The sequence below is a fragment of the Lithobates pipiens genome, unplaced genomic scaffold (genome assembly GCF_037356315.1).
Source record: "Lithobates pipiens isolate NorthernLeopardFrog02 unplaced genomic scaffold, aLitPip1_a1.2 Scaffold_23, whole genome shotgun sequence".
NCBI classification, from domain to species: domain Eukaryota; kingdom Metazoa; phylum Chordata; class Amphibia; order Anura; family Ranidae; genus Lithobates; species Lithobates pipiens.
In genome coordinates, this window is record NW_027507785.1 from 221,945,511 (window position 1) to 221,971,248 (window position 25,738).

Sequence of the window (25,738 nt, forward strand, 5' to 3'; positions counted from 1 at the left end):
ACCTCATAGCTGTATATCTGCAGCGTGAGATCATTTAACCACTTCAATACCAGGCACTTTCGACCCCTTCCTGCCCAGGACAATTTTGAGCTTTCAGTGCTGTCGCACTTTGAATGACAATTGCGTGGTCATACAACACTGTACCCGAACTAAATTTGTATCATTTTGTTCCCACAAATAGAGTTTTCTTTTGGTGGTATTTGATCACCTCTGCGGTTTTTATTTTTTGCTAAACTAAAAAAAAGACTGTTATTTTTGAAAAAAAAAAATGTTTTTCTTTGTTTCTGTTATATAATTGTGTTTTCTCCTTAACTGATGGGCACTGATGAGGCAGCATGGATTGGCACTGATGAGTTGGCACAGATAAGGTGGCATTGATGGGTACTGATAAGGAGGCACTGATATGTAGAATTGGCACTGTATTGGGCAATGGCAGGGAGTTATGATGGGGCACTGACTGGGCACCAATTGGCAGCTTATTTCTACATTTGATGGGGGCTGTGCTGATAATCAGTGTGCTGATTATCAGCACAGACCCCCCTCTGACAGGGAGAGGTGCCGATTGGCTCTCCCTGCCAGCATGAACCAAGGAATGCCGTTCGCGTGAACCGAGGTTCATGTGATGATCAGCTGTGATTGGTCACAGCTGATCACATGGTAAGAAGCCTCTGTCAGAGGCTTCTTATCACGATCAGAGATGCTGCAGAGATGATGATCAGTCTGACATGCCGCACTCATGATGACCGCTCTGCCCACCCCCGGGGGCATGCACCGGCATGTTATCCTGCTGGACATCATATGACGCCCAGTCAGGATAACAAAACCACTTCCTGTCCATCATTCTGTTATAGGCTGGGCGGGAAGTGGTTAAGGCACTCTTGCCTCTGACTGCTAGTCCCATGAGATTTGGCAATGTCACCACTGTGCTAGGTACTGTTGTTGGAGAGGAATCTAGATCTGAGGACCTGCTCTGCATGCATCTTCTGCTTCATACATTCTGTGGATCTGTGCTTTCTGCACCTCTCATACCACTTACTGATTATTTCTTGAGTCATCAAACATTTAAACATTAAAGGAGCAACTCCAACTTGAGGTAGAATAGGCCTGCCTCTAACAAGATGGCTACCTCCATATAGAGACACAGTTTACCAAGGCATAGTAAATCAGTAATGTTAAAAATAATCAAGGAGCCTATAGGCAATGCTGCTAAATATCCACCCTAATTTTGCCCTTTTGGGCACAGATTGTACATTACATGTCCCTTTTGACTACTGAATTGTGGCATTGGTAGGGGGAGCTGAGGAAGGCTGTGGGAGAAGTTTGCATGTTGAGAATTAGGCCGCGTACACACGCGGGGACTGTTCGCCCAACTTTGTCCGCTGAACAGTGTTTCGGCGGACAGTCCGCCCGTGTGTGGGCTTTCAGCGGACAGTTTCAGCGAACAGTCTGCTGAACAAAGTTTTTCGGAAATTCTGAAAAACTGTCCGCTGAAACTTGGTTTCAGCGAACAGTCCCCTCGTGTGTAGGCTTGTTCGTCAAACTAAGTTCCGCGCATGCTCAGAAAGGATTTACACGCCGAAAGTTGTAATGCAGTGTATAGGACGTCGTATTTTCCGTCCCGTCGTACGTGCCGTTCACGTCATCGCGCACGGTTTCAGCAAACTGTTCGTTCGTCGTGTGTGGGCAAGTCCGTCCATGCTAATTTTGAGCGGACTGTTCGCTGAAACTGTTTGACGGACAACGTTGAGCGAACAGTCCCCGCGTGTGTACGCGGCCTTAGGGGTAAAATATGCAACCATGCTCACATGCAGAACATTTAACCAGTGGTTCCTGGTAAATTTGAATCAGCATCCACATATAGGCCCAGGCAGTCTGGGGTGCCTTGGCAAAAGCCAAAAAGTTGCCCCAAAAATTTGTATACAAACCAGTGGGTGGATTAAGCTTGCTGTTTAGTTACAAAAAGCCACAGCTTTTCATTATGTACAATCTTCCAGCTGCTAGCATCCTAACAACCAATGATATCATTGGTTGATTAGGAGGACATTGGGCGCCTGCACACCATCCTTGTTTGCCCCCCCCCCCCCCTTGCCCCTCTCCATCAGCACTGGGGTCATATTAGCCGACTGATGGAGAGAAACTAAGAGAGAAGAAAAACACTAGAATACTACTCAGTACTAGTGTGCAAAGGTGTATTTGCTTTGAAAAAAAAAAAAAAATCACCTATAATGTTGGCTATCCTATGCGTGTGGATGTTGCTGCATTATGTAAAACGTACATTAAAAAAAAATAATAATAATTAAGAATGGGGAGCCTGTGCATAATTTTAAAGGGTGCTTTGACTGGAAAAAAAGATTGAGAAACACCGAGCTAACACCACAGAAGGGCACTTTGCAGTTTGCTATACGTCTGCTCCTGATAGCAACTATTATTCTTAAACAAAACCTAGAACAGTATTAAGAAAGTGAACTTCCAGTTAACAAATAACAATGCAAGCAAGAAAGGTAGCCAAAGCTGCATTGTTTACATATTGTATGTGACTGTACTACAGCTACAGCCTCAAGAGGTATCTACCTGTACATTAGACATCTCAAGAGACATCAGTGTCCATAGAGTATCAGGAGGAGGGTGGACCTAGAGGCCACTGCAAAAACCAATGGAGTGCAGCAGCCAGCAGTAGGTTACAACAGATCAAATTGGCTGGGCAAATCAGAATTAGTACTAATATTATGTATTCACATTATTTTACAATAACTTTTGAACACGTTCCAGAGTTCAGTTAAATCAGGCATGACAACGGTTGCAGCAGATCTGCTCCAGATTTTCCCAGCCACTTCCTACCTGAATGTACTTAACCAGGATCATCGGGTATTATTTTATTTCTATTATAGACAAGGTTTATATAGCACAAACAATTTGCACAGATCTTTACAATTTAAAGGGATACAGCAACAATACAATTCAAAACAAGAGTGTTAGGAGGGCCCAGACCCTCTTGTATTGAATTGTATTGTTGCTGTACTATAAAATAAAAGTGTAAGCCCTTGTACACATGGTCGGAGAGTCGGGATATTGTCCGTCGGATTTTGTCCGACGGATCTTGTCCGAAACTGTTGCATACACACGGTCGGACAAAGTTGTACGAAAATCCGATCTTCCAGAACGTGATGACGTAATTTCATTACGATGGGACTACGTTCAGGCTACTAGCCCATAGCTTTGATGTAGGAATTTGATCTGAGCATGCGTGGCACTTTGTCCAATCGGAATTCTCTACACATGATCGGAGTATGTCCGATCGGAGCATTTTGTCGGAAAATATTTCCGGCAAGTTGGAAAATTTGGTCCGACGGATATTCCGACGGAAACAGTCAGATGCAGACCACACACAGTCGGAATATCCGACAAAACGCTCCGATCGGACAAATTCCGCCGGAATCTCCGATCGTGTGTACAAGGGCTAAGAGCTAGTGCGCAACTCTGTGTTTGAGAACATGTGAATCGATAATAAATAGATACTATTGCACAAGTGTATCTATAGAGTAATTAATGTGCAAAGGGATAAAGCTGCCATTACTTGTAGTGTCCCCACATACATAAACAATGATATTCACAATATATGGAAAGGCGCTAAATTAGTTTCAAAATATAACAATAATAAAGTGCTCACATGTAAAAATATATATAAAAATAGACAAACATAATATCAGTATGACAAATACATTTCCATAAATGATCACCATAAACAATAATAAACAAAGATTCAGTGAAGGAAAATGCAACTTTGATTATTATTGTTTATGGTAATCACCTATGAATGATTTTTATGCCCTGTACACACGGTCGGACATTCCGATGACAAAATCCGTCGGATTTTTTCAGACAGATTTTGCCCCAAACTTGTCTTGCATACACACGGTCACACAAAGTTGATCGCTAAATCCAACCGTTCAGAACGAGGTGATATAAAACATGTAAGACTGGACTATAAGGAGGCCAGTAGCCAATAGCTTTCATCTCGTAATTTATTTGAGCCTGCGTGTCACTTTGTGCGTTGGAATTGTATACATACGATCAGAAATTAAACAATCGGATTTTGTTGACGGAAAATTTTAGATCCAGATCTTAAACTTTGAGTGTCAGAAATTCAGAAGAAAAAAGTCTGATTGAGCCCACACACGATCGGAATTTCCGACAACACAATCCGATCGCACATTTTCTGTCGGAAAGTCCGACTGTGTGTACAGGGCATTACTTGTCATATTGATATTATGTTTGCCTATTTTTATATATATTTTTACATGTGATCAAGTTATGATTGTTATATTTTGAAACTGATTTAGCATCTTTCTATATATTGTGAATATCATTATTGCTGTACTGTCTTCCCTTTAAATTGTAAAGCTCTGCGCAAACTGTTGGAGCTATATATTGAAATTTACATATTTAAGAAGAGTGACTCCAATGGATATAAAAAATAAAAAAAAACGTCATACTTACCTGCTGTAAATATGTGCAATGTTTTTTTTCCACAGAGCAGCACCAATCCTCCTCTTCTGGGGATCCCTACAGGCTCTTCTGGCTCATCCTCCCTGCTGAGTGTCTCCATAGCAAGCTCGATCCTGAGCTGCACTCTCTGTGTCCATGAACACATGAAATGAGTCTCAGCCCTGTCCCCTTCTGTCAAGTCACAAACTATGATTGACAGCAGCAGGAGCCAATGGCTTCCACTGCTGCCTCTGTGGTCATGAAGAAGAGAGAGAGAGTGGAGAGAACCACTGCCACTGCTCATGGGCACAGTGCTGGATTGAGAGCAGACTCAGGTAAGTATAAGAGGGGGCTGGAGAGGCATTTTAACACAGAAAGTTTTTTGCCCCAATGCAGAGAATGCAATAAGGTAAAAAAAAAAGCTTCTACCTTTAAAACCTCTTTATAACAAGTTTTTAATTACATAAATATGGGAATTTGTGGTGATTAGGTGCAAGGCTACTTATAACATAAATACAGTTATATAGTTCCTAAAGACCCAAATAGATATATTTGATTCAATTAGACCTCTGTTTCCATTTTAAGCTTGATGTGCCTAAGTTGAACAATGATGTGACAATCTTGACACATTCAATGAGAAATATAATAAAGCTACACAGCACATACCTAATTTTGTTATGTATTATATATATATATATATATATATATATATATATATATATATATATATATATATATATATACTTATGAATGTGATTAGTGGATTATTATTAAAACTGTATATATTATAGTAAAAAAAAAAAAAATACTGTATCTTTGATGAAATTTATATCCTAGTATTGGTTTTCTATTTCAGTAGTATTATTAACCCCCCATGGTGAAAGAAAACACAAACCATACCACCTGACTTTTGCAACTTTGACATGGTTTATTAAAACTGTAAAGGTTTACCATTGCCTACTTAGCGTATCCAAGGGAATTTTATCTTATTTTTTTTCAGCATGAATTGGGCTTTCATTTGTGATATATGGTAATGGTTATCTGCTGTGTTTTTATTTATTTATTTTTTAATCAAAGGAAAATTGGGTTTAAATGGTATGAAAAAAAAAAAAATTCTTACTCCTAACTTTTGTGGCAATACCAATTCCAAGAATCAGTAGTTCCCAATTTGCTTTTTTATCCTTTCTAAACACGTTTTTTTCAATCATATTTTATTTTTGAAAGTTTTATAGCAATAATAATAAGCACCAACAAAAACAACCAAAAAACCCCCCCAAAAAATTATGCAATCCAAAGTCAAATCACGATGCCAAGCAATATCAATATTGATGCATTTGATACATCACAATCTAGATTTTTCCAAGGTAATTACAAGTAAAAATATTCAGAAATATTCATAGATATATAAAATTATTCAGAAATGCAAAATTATACAGAAATACTCTGGAGCAGATAGTATATGGATCTTTGACCATCCCCACTTCCCCCACTATTGCCAGATGCACTATTTATAAACAAGTTAACCACTTCAATACAGGGTATTTATACCCCCTTCCTGCCCAGGCCAATTTCCAGCTATCTTTTAGCGCTGTCACATTTTGAATGACAATTGTGCTGTCATGCAACACTGTACCCATACTAAACTTTTATAATTTTTTCCCCCACCAATAGAACTTTCTTTTGATGGTACTTGATCACTACTGGGTTTTTGCTAAACAAATAAAAAAGACCAATAATTTTTTGGGGGAAAAAGTTAATTGTTTCTGGTATATAATTTTGTAAATAAGTTTTATCCTTCACTGACTGGCAGTGATGAGGCTGCACTGAAGGGCACTGATACATTGGCACTGATGAGGTAGCACTGATGATGAGGCACCAATATGCAGCACTGATGGGCACTGATAGGTGGCCATGATATGCAGCACTGATGGACACTCATAGGTGCCACTGATGGGCACTGATAGGCCGCACTGATGAGTGCCAATGATGGCCAGTGATGAGGAGGCATTGATAGGCAGCACTGATGGGCACTCATTGACATCTCTAATGAGCACTGATTGGCATCCTTGATGGGCACAGATTTTCCTACCTGGTGGGCACAGGTTGGCATCCCTGGTGGGTCTGCACTGATAATCAATGCGCTGATTATCAGTGCAGACCCCCCGTCAGGAGACCTGCTGATTGGCTCCTCTACCCACGCCTTGCCAGTGCAAATAGAGGAAAAGGCGATGAATGGCTCTTCTTGGTTATGATGTGGCCAGCTGTGATTGGACACAGCTGATCACATGGTAAAGAGCCCATGTCATAGGCTATTTACTAAGATCACAGATGCAGTGTTTTAGAGTGACATACTACATCCTCGCACGAGGGGCATATTTTACTGGACATCATATGATGCCCAGTCAGGATAACAACCACTTTGAGATCATCATTCTTCTATATGGCGGGTGGGAAGTGGTTAAATTAAAATTAGACCATGATGCAACAATCCATTTACTCCAGATCCTTTCAAATTTCCAAAATATGTTGAACTTTGGTTTATTTTTCTATTATTACATATCTATCCATTTACTGGATCTAGTCCCCAGAGGTAAGAGGATTGGGTGAGACCCAGTGAAAAGCAATCAGCTTGCGTGCTATAAAAAGAGATCTTACAATTGCCACTATCTGATCACTCTACATGCTACTGGAATCTAGATAGCCCAAAACACATAAAATGAAGTCTAGATTCAGCCTGGTATCATATGTCATGATATCATGCGTTTCTCTCCTGCCTGCCCTGTGCAACAGTTCTGGGGTATAGTAAGCTCTGTACAAAATAAAAAGTTGAGTCACTCTATGGGTGGGAGATATTAAAGCAAGCTATGCATTCTGTAAAATTTGATCCCATATATCCCTTAGCCCTTGTACACACAGTCGGACATTCCAACGGAAAATGTCTGATCGGACCGTGTTGTCGGATAATCCGGCTGTGTGTGGGCTCCATCGGACTGTTTCCATCGGAATATCCGACGGACAAAGTTTTAGAGATGGGCTATAAAACTTTCCGACAACATGATCCGAACAGACTTTGTCCGATTGTGTGTAGAGAATTCCGATCGGACAAAGTGCGCATGCTCAGATCAAATTCCTAGACCAAAGCTATTGGCTACTAGCCTGAACGTAATCCCGTTGAAATAACATCATCACGTTACGTATGATTGGATTTTCCGACAACATTGTCTGACCGTGCGTATGCAACACAAGTTTCGGACAAAATCCGTTGGACAAAATCCGACGGATTTTGTTGTCGGAATGTCTGACCGCGTGTACAAGAGCTTAGAGTTACAATAGTTTCCGCATCCCATCTTTGCCTGCATGGTACACTAATATTAGAAAGAATGTCAGATAATAATCACTTATAAACCTTAGAAATAAGGTCGTTCATAGTATTTGCTAGTTATACTGTACAAAATAGGAACAGAGAAAAGGTGTCAAATCTATCAGATAAAGTATAAGTAAAGGGTGAAGGGTGGAGTAGTGGAATCTAAACCCTGTTGCGTCAGAGGGGACGACATCATCCGTACATGTCACTGGGTACACCGGCATTCCCCTTTGCATCAGAGGGGGCAGGGTCACCCGTCCACACATCACAAGTGGCCCCGTCCTTGGTTATTTAAGAACTGTCATCCGAGCCGCGTCTCATTCTGCCGGACGGCTTCTATGGAGGAGGCTGTATCGTTCATGGATCGTAGAAGGATTACATCGCTGGAATTCTTTTTGTTTTTTGTTTTTATTAAAGGACTTGTGCCAAGCTGTATGTGTGTGTTTTTTTTACCTTTTTTGTCACTTTTTTGGGTGAAATGGTAGGAGCAAAATTACCATTTCACACAGGGGGGGCGGGATCTGGGAGTCCCCTTTGTTAAAGGGGGCTTCCAGATTCTGATAAGCCCCCCTGCCCGCAGACCCCCACAACCACCAGGCAAGGGTTGTGTGGATGAGGCCCTTCTCCCCATCAACATGGGGACAAGGTGCTTTGGGGGGCTACCTCAAAGCACCCTCCCGATGTTGAGGGCATGTGGCCTGGTATGGTTCAGGAGGGGAGCGCTCTCTCGTTCCCCCTCTTTTTCTGCGGCCTGCCAGGTTGCATGCTCAGATAAGAGTTTGGTATGGATTTTTGGGGGAACACCACGCCATTTTTTTAAATTTTGGCACAGGGTTCCCCTTAAAACCCATACCAGACCTGAAGGGTCTGGTATGGATTTTGAGGGGAACCCCTACGCCATTTAAAAAAAAATGGTGCAAGGTTCCCCTTAATATCCATACCAGACCAGAAGGGCCTGGTAATGGACTGGGAGGAATCCCCATGCTGTTTTTTTCAATGACTGTCATCTGTATTGCCAAGACCCGACAAATCATTATAGCCGCGCATACTTTTAAATGACTTTTTTTTCTTTAGAAAATACATTTTGTGCAGGGACTTTTATAAACACGGGAAACATTTAAACAAAATTTAAAGGAATATTACACTTTTATTGTTTCACTTTAAGCATTATTAAAATCACTTCTCCCGAAAAAACGTCAGTTTTTTAAAACTTTTTTTTGCATTGATACATGTCCCCTGGGGCAGGACCCAGGTCCCCAAACACTTTTTATGACAATAACTTGCATATTAGCCTTTAAAATTAGCACTTTTGATTTTTCACCTTTGAGTCCCATAGACTTTAACAGTGTTCGAACAAAATTTTTGCCTGTTCGTATGTTCTGGATGCAAACCTAACAGGGGGGTGTTCGGCTCATCCCTAGTGAAGATAATATCTTCTGGCCTGCATAGATACAAGCTAAATGTAATATATTCCTAATTACAATATTTCACAGCTATTAATGGAGATTTCACATAAACTCATAAGGCAACAAACAGTAGGGTACCAACTCCAAAAAAGGTACTGTAGGATCAGGATGTAGACATGTGCACTGCCACAAAATGTGTTTTGTTTTTGTTTCATTCATAATTTTTTTTCTTTTTTCGGGTCATTCGTTATGATCACAATTCATAAATTCGTAAATTTTAAAATTAGAAAATCCAGAAATAAGAAAGAAAATCCAAAAATTCTAAACAATAACTAACTTACCGGTACTAATAACTATTAAATTATATATATTGGAATTTCCTTTCAAATTTGCTTGTTAGTTAACGTAACAAATTTATCCAAAGTTACAAATTATCTGAAATAATAAATGCCGCATCTAAACAAATGGAACAAATGAATAAGTAATGGTAAAGTTTTTATTATTATTGTTGTTTATTTTTATTAATGCGTTACGTTCCATTTGTTTAGATACAGCATTCGTTTTTTTGGATAATTCGTAACTTTGAATAGATTTGTGTTCGTTACGTTCACTAAGGCCCCTTTCACACATGCGGACGATATGTCCGTATTTCATCCATCCGTTTGCGGATGAAATACGGGCATACATTCATCCCTATGGGATAGCGGGTGTCTGCGGATGAACATCCGCAGACACCCGATATCGTCCGCCTCCGCTATTGTCCGCTTCTGCAGACGGAGGAAAATCCTATTTTTCTATCCGTCTGCAGAGCGGATCGGATGAACACGGACAGACGGTCCATGCTCATCCGATCCCCATAGAGGAGAGCGGAGAGCTGACAGGGCGGTCCCTGCACAGTGTGCGGAGACCGCCCTGTCCGCCGCTGGCTCAGCGGGGACAACGGAGCGATCCCCGCTGAGCGAGCGGATCATCATGGGGGGGATCATTACTGATCCGCCCCGTGTGAAAGGGGCCTTTCAGCCATTTGAAAGGAAATTCCAATACCTATAATTTAATAGCTAGTTATTGCAGATTTGCACATTTTTGGGTTTTCAAATCTCTGAATAATCAAAATTTCAAATTTCCAATTTTTTTAATATTCGAATATTTAAATTTACAAATATTTTGAAAAATTGGAATTTACAAATATTCAGAAAAAATTGTTAAACAGGTTTTTGTTAATTCAATTTCAATAATAATTGGCAAAGCCAAAAAAGTTGCAATGGTGGTAAACCCATGGGTCGGGGCCACTGTAGAACTGACAAACGTTTCTCTGGGTCCATCAAAAAAACAGCAGTGGAAATTACATAACCCAGGAATTTAACCTGTTCATGATGAAACTTGCACTTCTTCAATTTACAATACAGGTTATTATTTCTCAGCCGCTGAAGCACACGACAGACAGCTGTGAGGTGGCTCTCTAGGGACTTGAAAATATGAGGATATTGTCGAGTTAAGCCACTACACATAGCTGCAACAAATTACAGAGGACATCATTGATAAATTCCTGAAAAACTGCTGGGTTGTTGCAAAGACCAAATGGCATTTTTAAGGTATTTGTAATGGCCTGTTCTGGTATTAAATACAGTTTTACATTTGTTGCCCTCCTTGATTCAAACAAGATTGTATGCCATGCTCAGATCAAGCTTCGTGAAAACCGTTGCTCCCTTGAGGCGGTCAAATAACTTCGTAATCAACAAAATCAGATAAGCATTCTTAATCATGAAGCGATTGAGACCCCTATAATCAATACAAGGTTTCAGTTCACCACTCTTCTTTTTCACAAAGAAGAAACCAGCACCAGCAAGGGACAAGGATTTATGGATGACTCCTCAAGAAAGTGCATTGGCAATAACTCCTCCATGGCTTTGTTCTCCAAGATAGACAAATGGTAAACTCGGCCACAAGGGGGTATGGCATCAGGTTTAAATTTGAGGTACTCCTCTGGCAGGGAGGAAAGTTAAGAGGTGCACAAGACCTTAGTCACTTTCTGAAAACATGTCTTCCTGCATTGTGGTGACCAGGGAAGAACATCAGCAGGAGGCCAATCAAAAGAGGGATTGTGCCTCTGTAACCAAGGATAAGCAATAACCACAGGGAAATGAGGTGAGGAAATGACTTGGAATTGGATTATCTCATGGTGAAGAGCCCCTATGGCCATGGTCAACAAAGCAGTCGCATGAGTCACATGGGCAGGTTGCAGAGGTCTCCCATCAATAGCCTCAATGGCAAGTGGAGTGGCATGAAGCTGCAGTGGAATCAAGTGCTTAGAAACAAAGGCACCATCTATGAATGGATAACTGGGTATGTAATAATGTCACCTAAGGTCTGTCCCCTAGAGGACCTCAGGTGCAAGCGTTTTCCCAGATTGGTAGGACAAGACTTCAGGAGTTGACCTGCCTGGCCAAAATAAAGGCACTATTATAGAGGGAATATTTGAGGCGGGTGCCTGCCCAGACACTGGAGCCACAGCAGAGACGGTCTGCAAGACAGGTTATACCAGAGCAGCCTCAGCGGTAGGATCCAGGTGAGCAGGGCAAGTCGGGAGCATCCGTAACGCTATGGCAAACTGATCCATGCAGCGATCCTGCTGATCCAATCTGGAAAAAAAGATTGCCAATATGTGGATTGCCTACATCTTCTGAATTCATGGCCTTCGTCTACTGTCAGGAGCCATGAATCAGACTGAGACAGAAGTGCAGTAAAAATCACACTTTTTAATAAAATGGCACAAACAGACTCAAAACATAGTCAGGGTTTGGCAACCAGAGCAGGTAGTCAGAATAAGCCAGTGAAACAGGAATCCAGAGATCAGAGTAGTAGAGGCAGAAAACTGGATCAGAAACCAGAAGAGAAGTCAGCCAGGCAAAATTATTTAACAGGAAAACCCAGCAGAGAGTGTACGGATATGTTGACCAGGAGAAGACACAGGAGATCTGATCAAGGCAGTTTACCTGACGAGCTGGAAATGAAGACCAAGTGAGTCACTGTGGAGTGAAGAGTACTAGCAATTAACCGACAGCTGAGCACAGAACTCTGAGAAGGAAAGGCTGAGCCCAGCCCTGACAGAATAGAAATTACCTTGAGATATTTCATTTCAGATTTTTCTCTTTTAGTTAAGAGAAAAAGACACAGTGGGGTGTGCTTACTAAAGGTAAATAGACGGTGGACTTTGCAAGTTAATTTGCACTCATCATGCTCAGTAAATGTGGTAAAGCTTCACTTTGTAAAGGATACCGAATCAGGTACAAGGAAAGGAATATTAATATAAATTGTCACATATCTATATACAGTATGTAGGTTGAATTTGTTGTTCATTGTAACAATAGATAATGTTAAATAGGACCTCAGTCCTATGTTCTCAGTACACATCATACTGACCAAACAATCACATTATTTAACTCTGAAAATACTTGTGGATTAAAACAGGAAAAGAGAGAAGAGATAAACTTGAAAAGGAGAAAATGAAGGTGATGGTGGAAGGTACACCCCATGGGTCACCTTCATCTTTCCTAGTAATGTTTTTAGTGATAACTGTTGAGTGGGCAATAAGTAACCGGTGGAAAAAAAAACACATTTTTACTGTTATAATGACCTTTTTAAATTCACTACAGATAATTTGTAACCTTAAATAAAATTATGTACTTTTAGATTTCTATAATTCTGGTATTATCTGGTTGGTGGTAACTATGAATTTAAAAAGTAAGACATGCACTGCTCTTATTCTGACTATGTACACAGCGGGTCACTTATAAATACAGAATACTCATGGTAAACAGTAAAAATGTAAAAAAAAGGTCATGGGTGAGTGAAAGAAAATCATTTTATACTTAAAGGATAATTATTTAGCTTAGAAAATTAAGAACATTTAAACAGTTAAACCTAAATTAATATTACTCAAATAGATATATATTTAGCTAGACATTGTTTGAGCATCCTTAATATTCATGGTCAAACCTCCATTTTCATGTTAAAGCAGTTTTAAGTGTGTTTAAATATAACTGCAGTGTTACAAAGTACAAGAAATGTGCTCTCAGTAATTCAGACAGACCTGGTAAAACACATTCCCTCACCATGTCTGCAATACAAACTCTGTGTGATGAAGCTTGTGTTAATGGGTGTGGCTGTTACTCAGTTGTTCCAGCACAGAGCACTGCAGTGTGAGGGAGGAACCAGAATTTTTACTGATTGTCAAAGGTATTTTAAAGCATTTTCAAACAAAAAGTTGTTGCAAATCATAACATTTGTGGTGTAGACATATAAAGAGATACAACCAAAATGTATTTCACCTTTTAATGCTTCCAGACAAAAAAAAGTGTTGATTGTTTGTACTGATTAGTTGGTATGGAAAATGGCACATTGCCTTCCCACTTAAAGGATGAGTACGCTTTAAAACAAACTGTATTGATCCTTTATGCCCCTTTCCCTGACTGAACTTCTTTACCCATCACCCTACACAGATGCATACTTACCTTTACACTGCTTGTTTACAACTACTGCGTCAAGGCCTCTCCTGGCCATGCTTTTACACCAGTGCCCCATAGACCTCTTTGGGGATGTGTTCCAGGGTTCAGGGACACTTGATGATTCCATAGTATTTTAAATGTAATGTAGTCCACAAGCGTAGCCAGGAATGAAGACCTGAAGCATTGGCTGTTGTCAGGGATCTCGTGCAGCAGGTGCTCATTCTCATTCCGCAGATGCTCATTCCCATTCAGAAAATGCTAATTCTTCTGTGCATGTGCAGAGTCACCAAGTTTGGCCTTGAGGCAATTCAGTTTGCGCTGTGCGCTATACAAATATCTCATTCAACAAGAATTTAAATGCGCAATGGCGCATATGTGTGGGCATGTGTGCGTATATGTAGGTGTGCGCGTGTATCCACGATTCTGGCACCCAGCAGCCTATTTAAACTGAGAGTCTGCCTGGCTTAAGTGCTGGATTGTCTTAAGCTTTGGTTCCAGATTCTAGTCTATATCTGCTAACCTTGTTCCTGACCTGGCTACATCTGACACCTCTTTTGGATGACCAATGCCTACTATATCTGCTTCTCGCTTATGTTACTGAGCCGGCTTGGATTTATGACTAGGTCTTAGATTCCTAATTTTTTCCTCCCTTCCAGCACATTACTGACTTCTGCCTGTCCCTGACCTTGAACTTGATCCTGATTCTGCACCTGTTTGCTTGGCTCCTACTTAACAAGGCTTGTGACTGGACTCCACACCATCTGTCATGAACCAGATGTAACCAGAACTGTGTGACTGCGACAAAGTGAACCAGACACAAATAAGTGAAGGTAAATTTATTAAGCAAACGCATATAAATGTGAACACACCACCAATACGAACTAAGTGAACAAACCAAACAACCAAACAGTGAAGATAAGCAAATAAACCAGTATATGTAACAAAAGGGAGTACCAGAATCGTAGTCAAGCCAGGCCGGGGTCATAAATAGGAGGTCAGCAGATGGGGGGACAAGGAGAAAGGGAACAGGTACAGGAGGCAGGTATCAGGTATCAGGTATCAGGTCAGGGCTCAAGGACAATACCAAGGCAAGGTGTGTATGAACTTGCCGGGTATTTATAATGGCTGCTGTCAGTCATGTGACGCCTGACTGCAGAGGGCAATACCTGCTCCACACTGCCAGGATCCCTCCGCTGGTGGACACCAGTACTGCGGACCAAAGATTACATAATTCCAGCAGGAGACACCTGCTGGTGGATCGCAGTACTGCATGCCAAATGATTGATATTACCAGCGGAGGGAACCTTTCCTGACACCATCACTGAAAGGACTTCTGTGTCTCCAACCTACAGCTTACAGCTCCCAGGCACCTGTGCCCTTCCACTGCCCAAGCAGGCCCTGTCTCCACTACCAGAGGTGCCTGGATGGGAATTGTGCAAGAGGCCATATCATCTTAGCCTCCACAGTCAGATATGTGACATTTTTAAATAAATGGTACATAGAGAAGAACCATGGCCATCAGATTGAGGCAAATATGCATCTTTGGAGGGGAGAGTGGGTTGACTTAGGTCAAGGGAAGGGGACAATAAGAATTAGTGCACTTTTTTTTTAAATTGCAATTATCCTTTAACAAGCAAATAAATATATACTGTACAAACTTTAGTTCACAGATATAGCTTGCTTTGCTTTTCTTCTTGGTACTGTATTGAAGCAAATTTAAGTCAGACCACCCACAGCTAATATTTCAGCTTAAGATGTCTACACGCATTGTGAATTATGCACATGTCTTAAAGAGCATCTTAAATCAAAATGTTAAATCTTTGTCAGGTTTTTATTGCAATTCAGAAGACAGAAGATGGAAATGTTTCACCTGTCTGTTCACTATACAGACAGACAGGTGAAGATATGGCTTCAGCCTAAACTCCTCTTGACTACACTCCTCTGAAATGTTTTGACCACCCATGGGGCTTAATCATAAAAATATCATAGCTAATATGGTTACCAGTTTGGCTTTAAACATGAGCTCAGGCACTAGAATTATTGCTCTCATTCTGACATTTGTGGAGGTACCTCATATATGTGGTGCAATCCCTGATTACACTAGCATGTGGGATGTGCAAGTTTGCATTTGTGAGTGAGCACAGGGTGCTTTCAATTATTTTAATTTATATATTTTTAAAATCCTTTTAAAACTCTTTATTGAAACGTCAAAGGTCTATTAGACCCCTGATTTCACCTTCGCCCCCAAAAGCAGCCATTCAAACAGAAATCTGTTTGATCGGTTTCTTCCCTGTGAAGAAATCCTCATTGCTCCTAACTTCTTTCAATGTTCCTCCCTTTCCTTTGTGCACAGCACACTCCACTGCTTACAGAAGTTCTTGTCTCCCCAGTGGAACGGGAATGGGGCAGCAGGATGGGCCCTCCCGAGTGCTGTAAAAATGTATAGCTGCTCAGATCGTTTTTACTGGAAAGTTGGTTAATGGCTGAAAAGGACAATACCAGGATCATGGTTGTAGTTGCAGCCATGATCCTGGTATAACCAGCTGATCCAGAGGCCATATACAGTATATGCAACCTAAGGAGAGAAGGTAGTTAAATGCATCATAAACCTAAATACCTTGTGTTTTCCATGTGTATAATATGTGCATTGATCATGTAATTTCATGGTGTCATTTGCTGCCTGAACACACAGCATATACTGTCGTGGAGTAAATATTCACTTTCTGGTGACAGAAGCTTGTTTCAAACATGTATCATGCAGCATGGCACCTGCACAGGTTACTGCATAATCTCTGCTTGTAGTCTAAGAATTGAAGAGGCTACATATTCCACAACCCATGGGTATCTCAATCTAGCGCTTGAACAGGTAAGAGCTAATAATTAGATTAGACATAGGTAGCGCAATTAACAGTGAGCCCACAGTTTTACCAGATTAGCACTCCAACATTTGTGAAACAACAGGAATGTCAAGGCATGTACTGTATGCTATGTGATCTGAAAAAAGAAGTTACTTTGTTTTTCTGGTGAATCGAGACAACTAGGCAACTAGGTGAATGAATACTTGGACATAGAAAAATCAATCAGCCATGGGACACTACAATATGCAGCCCCAACATGTGAGCATATCATTACAAGATAAAGCAAATAAATGACAAAGTCAATATAACTATACGGACACTTACACATTGTAGTTATAACAACTTTTGAAAGTTTGCAATAGCTTTGAAGCCATACGTGATAAACAGTACAACTTTCTTGGACAGTCACAGTGACAGGCTTTATTTTGGCCGTGGATCGGATTTTTGTTTCCTTTTTTCAATTATCTTGGCTTGCATACAGTGGCACCCCAATGTGAGTAATTGTAAGCTTTTTTTTCCAGGTAGTTCAATCAGCATCATGTGTTTTTTTTTAACAAGCAGTAATAGATACTGTTTGACCAGCAGATGGAAATTAGCCAGTGGTTTCATGAGGCTGTCCATGTTGTCACTGATGCAAAACTGTTCTGTCAGTGAACAATTTCTATCAAACTCTCATTAACCCTAGGTTCACACTATTGAGGCTTTGCAGGTCGCATTTGCTTGGGCACGGCAGCCCATTAATTTATATGGGCTGCTGTGCCTGCGCTTTACGTAGGTAAAAGGTTTCTGCAGCAGTGGCTGTAAAATCGCATTGCTGCTTTTGCACCGTGCAATTACCCTGAGGTTCCCACACCCATAAATGTGTTGCGTTTTTAGATGAGTTGGCATGCTATTAGGAATCAATAGAGACCCCATGCTTTTTTTTTAAAAAGCAGTGTGTTTTGGCTGCAACCACCAGTAATAGTGTGAACCTAGTCTAAGACATAAGAGATTCCGATAAGGACTGTAAATTAGCCAGCAGCAGGACATTTTTAATAAGGGAGAATTGGCTAAAATTTACTAAAGACTAAGAGTATAGGCAGGTGATTTACTGCAAGTATTAGGTAAGTGCAAAGGATACAGCCAGGGCTTTTTTTTTAAGTTGGAACGTGACAGAACTACATTCCTTCACCTCCACTCTTCACTCACCTTCTGTGTTTACAAGGACATCTTTCCTCTCAGCTGCTCCCACAGATTCCTCCCTAGCCTGCGCTCATGGCAGGGACAAGGGAGAAGCATATGCGGGTGCAGTGTAGTTATGGTGGGAGGGGCATTGCATGGTAGGCTGCACTGTAATTCCTTCTCTGTTCTTGGGTGCGCAGATCCTGACAAACGGTCTCACTGTAAGTGAGAACAAGAGAGAGAGGCAGAGCCGCCTACAATGCCTGGAACTACTAGAGCCAGGTAGGTATTTTTGAAATTGTGTGATGTGAGGAGTCTTTGAAAGGGGAGAAATTAGGGCTCTGCAGAGGTGGGGGATTGAGGGGTACGTGGTGCAGGGCTCAGAGCTAAGGAGGGGTGTAACTGAATCCTGGCCTCTGTGCATAGCACACCCCTAAGCCCCGTGCTTTGTATGTAGCACACCCCAAACCCTACACTTTCTAAGTAGCACACCCCTAAATACTGTACTGTAAAAAGCACACTCCTGAACTCTGCACTTTGTATGTAGTGCACCCCTGAAATCTTGAAATAAATATAATGTGTATCTATCACAGGGTGGTCCTTTGTTATATTTAAATATATTATTATGCCTAAAAAGTCCAACACAACCAACATTTTTTGTTGAGGTTTTTTTTGTGTTTCTCTCCCTCCCCCCTTTCCCTCCTCTTTTTTTCACCCCTGAAATCTGAATTCACACTCCTGAATGCTGCACTCTGTAAGTGGCACAGCCCGAACTCCGCACTCTGTACATGGTGCACCCATAAACCCCTGAGCTAAAAGCACAATACTTTCTTGTTTTTATTGAACACATTACTTCATTTTCTATGGAGTCTGTAAATGCAAAAGAGGTCCAGAGTGTGAGTAATGGCTGGCCATAGATGGAAAGAATTCAAACGAAAGTTCTTAGGAAATGTCTTAGGAAAATTCTCAGAACATTCAAATTTCATTCTAAAGGTTTTGTTCGCTTTTAATATTTGAATTTGGAATATAAAAACAAACATCCCTATATGCTGTTAGCAATTTGTTTGTTCAGGAAAAATTTCCCATCCTGCTCCTTCAAATTTTCTCATCATTGCAGTCAAAAATTAATGTTGATTTGATCCACTAATGATTAGAAAAATGAACAAGCTTTTAGAACATTCTTTAGGAGGTGTGTTGCCCCACTATAAACACTTGGGGACCCACCAAGGAAACCAATAATGGTTATTGGCCAGTGTCATCTGCTCAGGTCCATATACTTCATGCTGCATTTGAGTAATTATATAGCAAGGCATACAGGCGTGTACTAGGCTCTGCCCTTTCAGAACCAGCATCCGGCTAAAAACATGTCGAGGCACCATTTATCAACAAGTACATTATATTACCAAAAGTATTGGGACACCCGCCTTTACACAAACATGAACTTTAATGGCATCCCAGTTTTAGTCCATAGGGTGGAATATTTCGTTGGCCCACCCTTTGCATCTATAACAACTCCAATTCTTCTGGGAAGGCTGTCCACAAGGTTTAGATGTGTGTCTATTGGAATGTTTGACCATTCTTCCAGAAGCACATTTGTGAGGTCAGGCACTGATGTTGGACGAGAAGGCCTTGCTCGCAGTCTTCACTCTAATTCCTCCCAAAGGTGTTCTATAGCGTTGAGGTCAGGACTCTGTGCAAGCCAGTCAAGTTCCTCCACCATCTGCAGAGTCTGCAGGATAGCAGAGACTGCAAGACTTATACCTTTGATAAAAATGAATATCACTTCTTTCCTGTTAGTTTTTTTAAACTTGTGCAATAAATGCTGACATTTAATACTACACTTATGTGGCTCCTCCTCCTCTCTCATTTTCTGCATATTTTGCACACTCTTGGGATGGCTGCCTTCTATAGCCTTTATGTATGTTCTTATTTGAACTAATGGATTATTTCCTGCCAACATCATTTTCTTAAAGGCACATACCATTCGGTGCACACAATTTTTTATTTATTCTTTTTTACAACTTTGTTCCAATGAAGGGAACTCTTAAGGTGTCAGCATACCAATACATTGTGGACAATTTCATGTTTCCAACTTTGTAGGAACAGTTTGGAGATGGCCCCTTTCTTTCTCAACAGGACTGTTGACCAGTGTACAAAGCAAGGCCCGTAAAGACATGGACGAGTGAGTTTGGAGGAACTTGTCTGGCCTGCACAGAGTCCTAACCTCAACCTGATAGAACGCCTATTGGATAAATGAGTGTGGAGACTGAGAGCCAGGCCTTCTCATCCAACATCAGTGAGTTACCTCATAAATGTGCTTCTGGAAGAATGATCAAACATTCCCATAGACACACTCCTAAACCTTGTAGACAGTCTTCCGAGAAGAGTTGGAGCTGTTATAGCTGCAAATAATGGGCCAACTCAATATTGAACCTTACAGATGAAGGCTGGGATGTCATTAAAGCTCATGTATGTGTAAAGGCAGGTGGCCCAATACTTTTGGTAATATAGTGTATGTGAACGAGGCCTTGTATATTCGTCATAAATAAAGAAAATAAAATGTGTTTCTGACATTGTATTTTGCATTGAATGTACTATTTGCAATACTCTGCAGACAAATACTGGTGATGACTACTTACCAATGCCAATGAATATTACAGCAAAGCCCTCTTCTTTCAGAGATCGTATATTCATTCCATGCATTCCTAGGCCCGTGCCCTCAATTACCTTATAAAAGAAAATACATTGCCAATTAAGAAAACTAATGTAATGTAACCTAATAAGAGAGAAGAGTGTTTGGAAACAGAGTAAAAACTTTGAAAGCCTGGAGGAGAATGAGACAGAATGCATAAGACAAAAGGGGAAACATAATATGATTTGCAAACTGCTCATTAAAATGTGATTAGAAAGAAGGTTCTTTCTCTGATTCTTTCAATGTACAGAGTAGGAAAGTAACAGACATTTAATATCTCTAAGAATATTTTAAAGCATACAAATAGAAAAAAAATCTTAATATATTGCCATTTAGAACAGGTTATGTAAGGTAATGTTGCGCTGCAAAAAATATATATGTATAGGAATGCAATTTCATTGATTTAGTATGACTGATCTTAGCTATTTCTTGGTATGGGGATACATAATATTTGCAAGCATTGCTTAAAGGGGCATCAAACCCAAACTGAAACTCTATACAGTTTTTAGGGACTCCTAAGAGAAGCTCCTACATAATTGGGGCGGCACAGTGGTGTTAGGGCGGCACAGTGGTGTTAGGGCAGCACAGTGGTGTAGTGGTTAGCACTCTCACCCAGTAGTAAGAAGGGTCACTGGTTCAAATCCCAACCATGACACTACCTGCCTGGAGTTTGGCCAAAATTGGCCCTAGTATATGAATGGGGACCTTGGATTGTGGGCTCTTTGAGGGTAGGGACTGATGTGAGTGTGCAATGTACAGGGACAATTGTAGACACTCACTAAGGTTGAACTGGATGGACTGGTGTCTTTATTCAACCTTACTAACTATGAAACTATAAATTGGTAATACACTTCTGTTAAATTAGCCTCAATCTTTTCAAGTTATTATCCTCCCTGTTGGAGACAGTGTGGCTCCCCAGGCTCACTGTAACATCTGGTGGTATTGCCCTGTAATTCAGATTTACTGGGCCCAAATCTTTTTGTTGGTGTCTAATGTTACTGGCATTACCACTCCAGTTGACCCAAAATTGGCCTTCTTGAGTATAGGCATGGATTCTTAGCCCTTTGAGTTCCACAACATATCTACTCATAATTTCATAGCAGCCCGGCTATCTATTGCCTAGAGTTGGAAGCAGCTGCTACCCCCTGATGTTCTTATTGTTATTCACATTCTGAATGAGCATGCTCATTACAAATAGTTGTTTGCTAAAGCTCAAATTTTAGAAGACTGATTGTGTCGCCAGTGGGATCTCTGGTTCCAGAACCCATATTGCATGCTGAAGCTTTAAACATGGAATCCCTCTCCCCTTTAGATTCTCATTACTGAAACCTTGGAATCCATGCCTCTGTCAATAGGAGCACAGCTTTGCCCTGATTTTTTTACTTTCTACTCTTTACCTACTCTTCAGATTACATAGCCTAGTGTCATGCACTTGTATCAAACCCCCTTCCTTCCTTTCCCCTTCTCTTATCCTGCACCTTCTCTTTTCCTATAGTGTCTTGTTTCTTATTTACCTTTGTTACTTATATTGACAACCATCATAATATTGCATATCATTTAATTAATGTTTTGGTTTGTCGAAAAATTTTCTTCAATAAAGATATATTGAGACTAAATCTGTGTTTCAAATCTACTTGGGACGTATAAATAGAATACTAGAAAAAAAAAAGAATGTTTTTATTTCCTGGAGAAAACGCTACACCAAGCTCACTGTATTACCGGTCACTCTACCAAAACATGTTGATTTTGTTGTTAAACAGAGACCACATAAATAAACAAGTAAGGTATTGGTCATGCGGCCAGCACTGATGAGAACATAGAGAAGCGTTTTGTCAAATTCATTCAACTAAACCAGTAGTCAAATTCCAGCATCAATATTGTCACCTCTATTTAGTTCGAAGTGACCTAGAAAGCTGTAAGGCCCAACAAGGAATATGCCTTTTTCCAGGAAAGGTATGCAGACCATCCTATCATATATTTATTATTTCCAACAAAACTGTTTTAAAGCTTTAACTTAACGTTTGAATATTGTTCCACTTAACTATAGTGTAAAATTATCAACAGACCCAGAAAACACCAAACTAGATGAAGCCATGTATTTATTCTATAGATGTCCAACTAAAGGAAAAACACCCAAGATGTTGACACCTCCTCCCAAATAGTTAAATATTGCACTAGGGAAGGAGGAGGAGGTTTTTATGGTGCTTACAAATAATAATGGAAACTGAAGTATGAAAAGGTATATATTTAATAAGATTATAGTTAAAAACCAAACAGAGACAAATGTTCAATAATGTTCAACATTTCAAGGTGGAAGTGGTCATAAAGGCAAATGTTCAGATTGAGACAAGAAGATTCACGTTTGTATATTAACCTGACATGTAGCTTCATCAGGGATTATACAAATTGCAAAGTGTCTTTGAACTGTATAAAAGTCACAGAAAAAAAACAAGACATAATGAGTATGAAAAGAACATTTCCCTTTTTGGTTGGTTGGTCCTCTGTTGGTGGTGGCCCCTTCAGGAGTTCTGAGGCAGTAGGTCCCCCTCCTACTTCAGGGAGAGCATTAGCATTGTTGCTAATTGTTATCAATTTGTTTATGTACACAATGTAATACATTTTTGTTGTTCTTTTCATACTCATTAGGGTTTGTTTTTCTGTGATTTTTATACAGTTCAAAGACACTTTGTAATTCGTATATCCCCTGATGAAGCTCAGAGGTGAAACATGTTGGGTTAATGGGTTAATATACAAACTTGAATTGTCCGGCAAATTATGTATTCTTTATGAGAACAATATTAGCTTTACCTATACAGGAAAAGGCAATAGTTTTGCATTAAGGTCTCAGATCCCAGCAACGCATTCTTTTATTCCCTTTTCAGACTCTGCTTCTGAGATTGGAGTTAAGCAAGGCCTGAGGCATTCTAATTGGGGTTTACATAGGCCTGATGACTATCACTCACCCCTATGTAACAATATGGGCCAATCAGCAAGTACCAGTGCTGTCGCATAACAGGAAGGAGATTTTGTCACGTTTCCCCATACGTGGAAGTACTGAGTATTTTTTTGTGTGCTGCAAGCAGCTAAAATGACTGGCTAGGGGACATGGGAAAGGCATGCACTACTCTGGAAGGGACCACACATTTCACTTATTATTCTGCCCTGTAATGACGAGGCACAGGTTGTCTTATATAAGAAATTTGTACATAGTTAAGGAATCACATCGTTATAAAAACTGCCACCTTTCAGTGAATCCCCCCAATTTTTGCAAAAAGTTCATTCACAACCAAATCCCTATATTTTACCATATGAAAGAATGAAGCAGTTGGGGTAGGGTTGTGACCCCCATTTTCAGTATGAATTAGGACAAGGTTAGTAAAATGAAGCATTGTTTCACATACCTGTTTATACAAACATTACATTTTCAGTGCTGGGGAAATTATCGTTTCACATTTATAACACAATTCATCCTCCAGCAACATTTTACCTAAAGTTCTTAAAATGTAAAGTATTCAAACCACAAAGCAGTATTCAGCTAATATACATTTATATATCATACACTCTGAATAAGAACATTTACATTTCATGCATTTTTGTAAACAATATCTCCAATTTTCCCCGTTATGTACTGGATGCAGTTGCGTCAAATGTTTGTACAACACTGCAATCCTGGAGAGCATAGGGAGCCAGGGTCATAGCACAATAATGAAAATGTGTGGAAATTTACTGCTAAAAGCAAACATCTCATTACAGTGTTCCTGCATTGCAATATGCTAGTAAACTACTAAAAGCACATGCATTTTTCTACTCCGGGGAAAATAAAGGACCAGCATTGTAAAAATAGAGTTTATGTTCATAATATAACCTCAATGCAGAAATTGTATTTATAATATGCATTATTTTCTAGCAAACTGTATATTTTATGCTTACAATGTAAGCTAAAAAAAACCTTACATTTATATTGTTCTGCATAAAAAAAAATGCAGGGTAAGTTTTATATTAAGCATGTCTTTCCCATTATACTAAGCATTAAGAAGTCAAGCACACAAAGGATTTACCGTACTGTTACTGATTAGTGATAGGCTGAACACCCCCCTGTTGAGTTCGCACCAGAACTCCCGAACAAGGAAAACATTAGGCCCGAGTCACAAGCTCTATTAAAGTCTATGGGACCCAAACATGAAAAATCGAAAAGTCACCATTTTTAAGGCTTATATTTAAGTTATTGGCCATAAAAAGGGTATGGGGCACAGGCACTGCCCTGGGGGACATGTATTAATGCAAGCATTTTATTTAATTTTTTTAACTGCTTCATATGACTTCTGCAGGAACACTCTGTCCCTCTGGACGGGCGTCATATGACATCATTGACTTCCCAGTGGTATAGAGAAGTGCACACGTCGCATCACTCAGGAGCCGATGCGTGTGCCCAGCAGCCGCAATGTCCACCGGGCACCCGCGATTGCTGGTGACAGAACAGGAACATGGATCTGTGTGTGTAAACACACAGATCCACGTCCTGTCAGAGGAGAGGAGACAGATCATGTGTTCCTAGTATATAGGAACACCCATCGGTCTCCTCCCCTAGTCAGTCTGCTCCCCCCACAGTAAGAATAGCTCCCTAAGTAACACAGTTAACCCCTTGATCGCCCCCTTGTGTTAACTCCCTGTGACATTTATACAGTAATCAGTGAATATTTATAGCACTGATTGTTGTATAAGTGTCACTGGTCCCAAAATAGTGTCAAATGTGTACAATCTGTCTGCCGCAATGTCGCAGTCATGATAAAAATCCCAGATTGCCCCCATTACTATTAAAAAAAAGAATAACAAAAATGCCATAAATCTATCCCCTATTTTGTAGGCACTATAATTTTTGCGCAAACCAATTAATATACGTTTATTGTGATTTTTGTTTACAAAAAATATGTAGAAGAATACATATTGGCCTAAACTGAGGAAGTTTTTTTTTTTTTTTATTGGGGATATTTATTATAGCAAAAAGTAAAAAATGTTGTGTTTTTTTTTCATAATAGTCGCTCTTTTTTTCGTTTACATCGCAAAAAAAAATAAAAACCACAGAGGTGATCAAATACCACCTAAAGAAGGCTTTATTTGTGGGGATACAGTGCTGCATGACTGTGCATTTGTCATTCAAAATGTTACAGCACTGAAAGCTAAAAATTCCTTTAAATATAGTGTCTTCGGGGCTCCCTTAGTCTGTCCGCAAAGTTGCACATCTGTACCATGTATAGAACCTGCTGTAG

The 25,738-nt window shown here is 40.2% G+C and overlaps 1 protein-coding gene across 1 annotated transcript in view; it reads right to left on the reverse strand.

Moving 5' to 3' along the window:
* DPYD (dihydropyrimidine dehydrogenase) overlaps nucleotides 1–25,738 on the reverse strand; it is a 2,051,548-nt gene that overhangs the window by 1,194,213 nt on the left and 831,597 nt on the right. The window contains exon 8 of the mRNA XM_077452870.1: nucleotides 20,419–20,506. Within this exon, the coding sequence (XP_077308996.1) occupies nucleotides 20,419–20,506 (88 nt within the window). The remainder of the gene's footprint in view (nucleotides 1–20,418; nucleotides 20,507–25,738) is intronic.